Source organism: Pan paniscus, chromosome X (assembly GCF_029289425.2).
Source record: "Pan paniscus chromosome X, NHGRI_mPanPan1-v2.0_pri, whole genome shotgun sequence".
Classification (NCBI taxonomy): domain Eukaryota; kingdom Metazoa; phylum Chordata; class Mammalia; order Primates; family Hominidae; genus Pan; species Pan paniscus.
Window position 1 is genome coordinate 73,987,655 of NC_073272.2, and position 2,601 is coordinate 73,990,255.

Sequence of the window (2,601 nt, forward strand, 5' to 3'; positions counted from 1 at the left end):
TTGAATATTGTCCCAACCAATATTAAGTGAAGGGAGGCATAGTTGGAATGAGGAGTTTGGACTGTGCAAGTGCATAGGGTGGGTGGTAAAAGAAGACTAAATGTTCATCCTCCAAAATGGAAAGACACAGATAATGTCTAAAATCGAAACATCAAAAAGTCATAGTAGCCAGCATATGACTGTGGTTCCCGCTACTCAGGAGGCTGATTGCTCAAGCCCAAGAGTTTGAGACCTGTCTGGGCAACATAGCAAGACTCCTCCTGTCTAAAATAAATAAATAAATAAATAACTCGTAATATAAAGATATTTTTACACATATGCCTCTAAATAGTATGTTTCAAACTATGAGTTCCAATTATTTAGTGAATTAAGAAACCCAGGGGACAGAGCAAGATCATGGGATAGAAGTCGACACAATTTGTCCCCTCACCTCCACTGGAACACCAAATTTTTTTTTTTTTTTTTTTTTTTTTTTTGAGACAGAGTTTCCGTCTGTCGCCCAGGCTGGAATGCAATGGCGCGATCTTGGCTCACTGCAACCTCTGCCTCCCTGGTTCAACTGCCTCAGCTGGGATTACAGGAGCCCGCCACCATGCCCGGCTAATTTTTGTATTTTTAGTAGAGACGGGGTTTCAACATGTTGGCCAGGATGGTCTCAATCTCTTGACCTCGTGATCCTCCCGCCTTGGCCTTCCCGAAGAGCTGGGATTTCAGGCGTGAGCCACCGCACCCGGCCGACTAAGTCTTAAATTATGAAAACTTCTACAAGTCTAATTTTCTAAATAGGAAAGGATTCAAACTCAATGATTCAAGTGTTGAAACAAACAAAAACGGAAAACAACACTACTCAGTTAACAGATTATTTTGCTTTTGGCTTCTTGAGTAGGAGGAAAGTCGGGCGGGAAGGGCGTCAGGAATGTCCGTGACACGTGAATGGGGCCGTGTGCAAACCTTGTATGACATCACTGAGACCCCTAGCGGAAAACAGCTAATTCTTTCTAAGCCGCCCAAAGCGAGGTTGCGCCGGGGCCTCCGGGGCCGAGGTGGGCCTGCTCATTGGAAGATCGCATCGCAGCCATGAGCAGTAAGGATTTCTTCGCGTGTGGACACTCTGGCCATTGGGCTCGGGGATGCCCTAGAGGAGGAGCTGGAGGGCGAAGAGGTGGAGGCCATGGCAGAGGTTCTCAAGGTGGTTCCACCACCCTATCTTACACCTGTTACTGCTGTGGTGAGTCCGGTCGTAATGCTAAGAACCGTGTCCTTCTCGGAAACATCTGCTACAACTGTGGGAGAAGCGGCCACATCGCCAAAGACTGTAAGGAACCTAAACGAGAGAGACGCCAACACTGTTATACCTGCGGCAGACTAGGACATCTGGCTCGTGACTGTGATCGTCAGAAAGAGCAGAAATGCTACTCTTGCGGCAAACTTGGGCACATTCAGAAAGACTGCGCCCAGGTCAAGTGTTACCGATGCGGCGAGATTGGCCACGTGGCCATCAATTGCAGCAAGACGAGGCCAGGTCAATGCTACCGCTGCGGCAAATCCGGACATCTAGCCAAGGAATGTCCCAGTGAGGTTACCGCTTAAATCTTCTCCCCCCCCGCCCCCACCCTTTTGCTGATTGATAATTGTATTATTTTCTCCGAAAACTTCACTCACCGAAAGGTCGATAGATTGAGGCTACTCTCAGGCAAGTGAGCTTTAATTACCATGTTAAAGGAGGAAAGAGCTAGAAAAAAAAACCTCAAAAAAGTTAATCATTGGTAGATGCCCCACAATTAACGTGTTGCTTCTGCCCCACGGGCAAATCTAGTTATTAAATAGTCATTCTGAGCACCAATCACTTAAGGGGTTCTTTTGTTGTATTTTGATTTAACACATTTAATTAAGAGGCACTATTGGAAGAGCTGGATCTAAATGGTGAACAAATTAGAACAAATTTAGAAACACAGGCCTAGAATCTATTAACAAGAAAAATGGTGTGTCAGATGAAGGTAAATTGCCATAGAGAGAAAGAACAGGAGGTAAAAGGATAAAAAGAGAATGTGTATGTGGGGGAAAGAGGGAAAGAATGTGGTTCTGTTTTAGATACACAAGGGCACCCTGAGGAGGTTATATTTCCTCAGAGATCCATAGGGCAAATAAAGCTGATTCTGAAAATCCATGACCTTGCCAAAGTAACTTAAATTTTATCATATTGATGGCTTTGAATTATCTGGCCTCATTAGGTTTTAAACAACATTGAACGAGACATCTCTGTCTGGCCCTGCATAGAGTGTGTAGTTTAATGAAAATAAACCAGAAACAAAATGTATAATGTATATGAGCTGCTTTGAGAGAGAGAGCAATCAGAAAAAAACAGAAACAAAAAATCTTAACAGGCAGAGCGCAGTGGTTTACACCTGTAATCCCAGCACTTTGGGAGGCCAGACCAGAAGGATCACTTGAGCCCAGGAGTTTGAGAGCAGCCTGGGCAACACAGTGAGCTTTTCTCTACAAAAAATACAAAATTAGCCGGGTGTGGCGGCGCATGCCTGTAGTCCCAGCTACTCTAGTGGCTTAGGCGGGATGATTGCTTGAGCGCGAGAGGTCAAGGCT

At 45.1% G+C, this 2,601-nt stretch overlaps 1 protein-coding gene across 1 annotated transcript; it reads left to right on the forward strand.

The window, feature by feature from the left end:
• Positions 1 to 990: 990 nt before the first annotated feature.
• ZCCHC13 (zinc finger CCHC-type containing 13) lies at positions 991 to 1,846 on the forward strand. The gene has a single exon (XM_003824390.6). It carries the CDS (start codon positions 1,078 to 1,080, stop codon positions 1,588 to 1,590), a length of 513 nt encoding a protein of 170 aa, XP_003824438.3. The 5' UTR covers positions 991 to 1,077; the 3' UTR covers positions 1,591 to 1,846.
• The last annotated feature ends 755 nt before the right edge of the window (positions 1,847 to 2,601 follow it).

Bases quoted from the DNA above. Each gene is read 5' to 3' on its own strand.
- ZCCHC13 (XM_003824390.6), top strand. From the start codon at position 1,078: ATGAGCAGTAAGGATTTCTTCGCGTGTGGACACTCTGGCCATTGGGCT.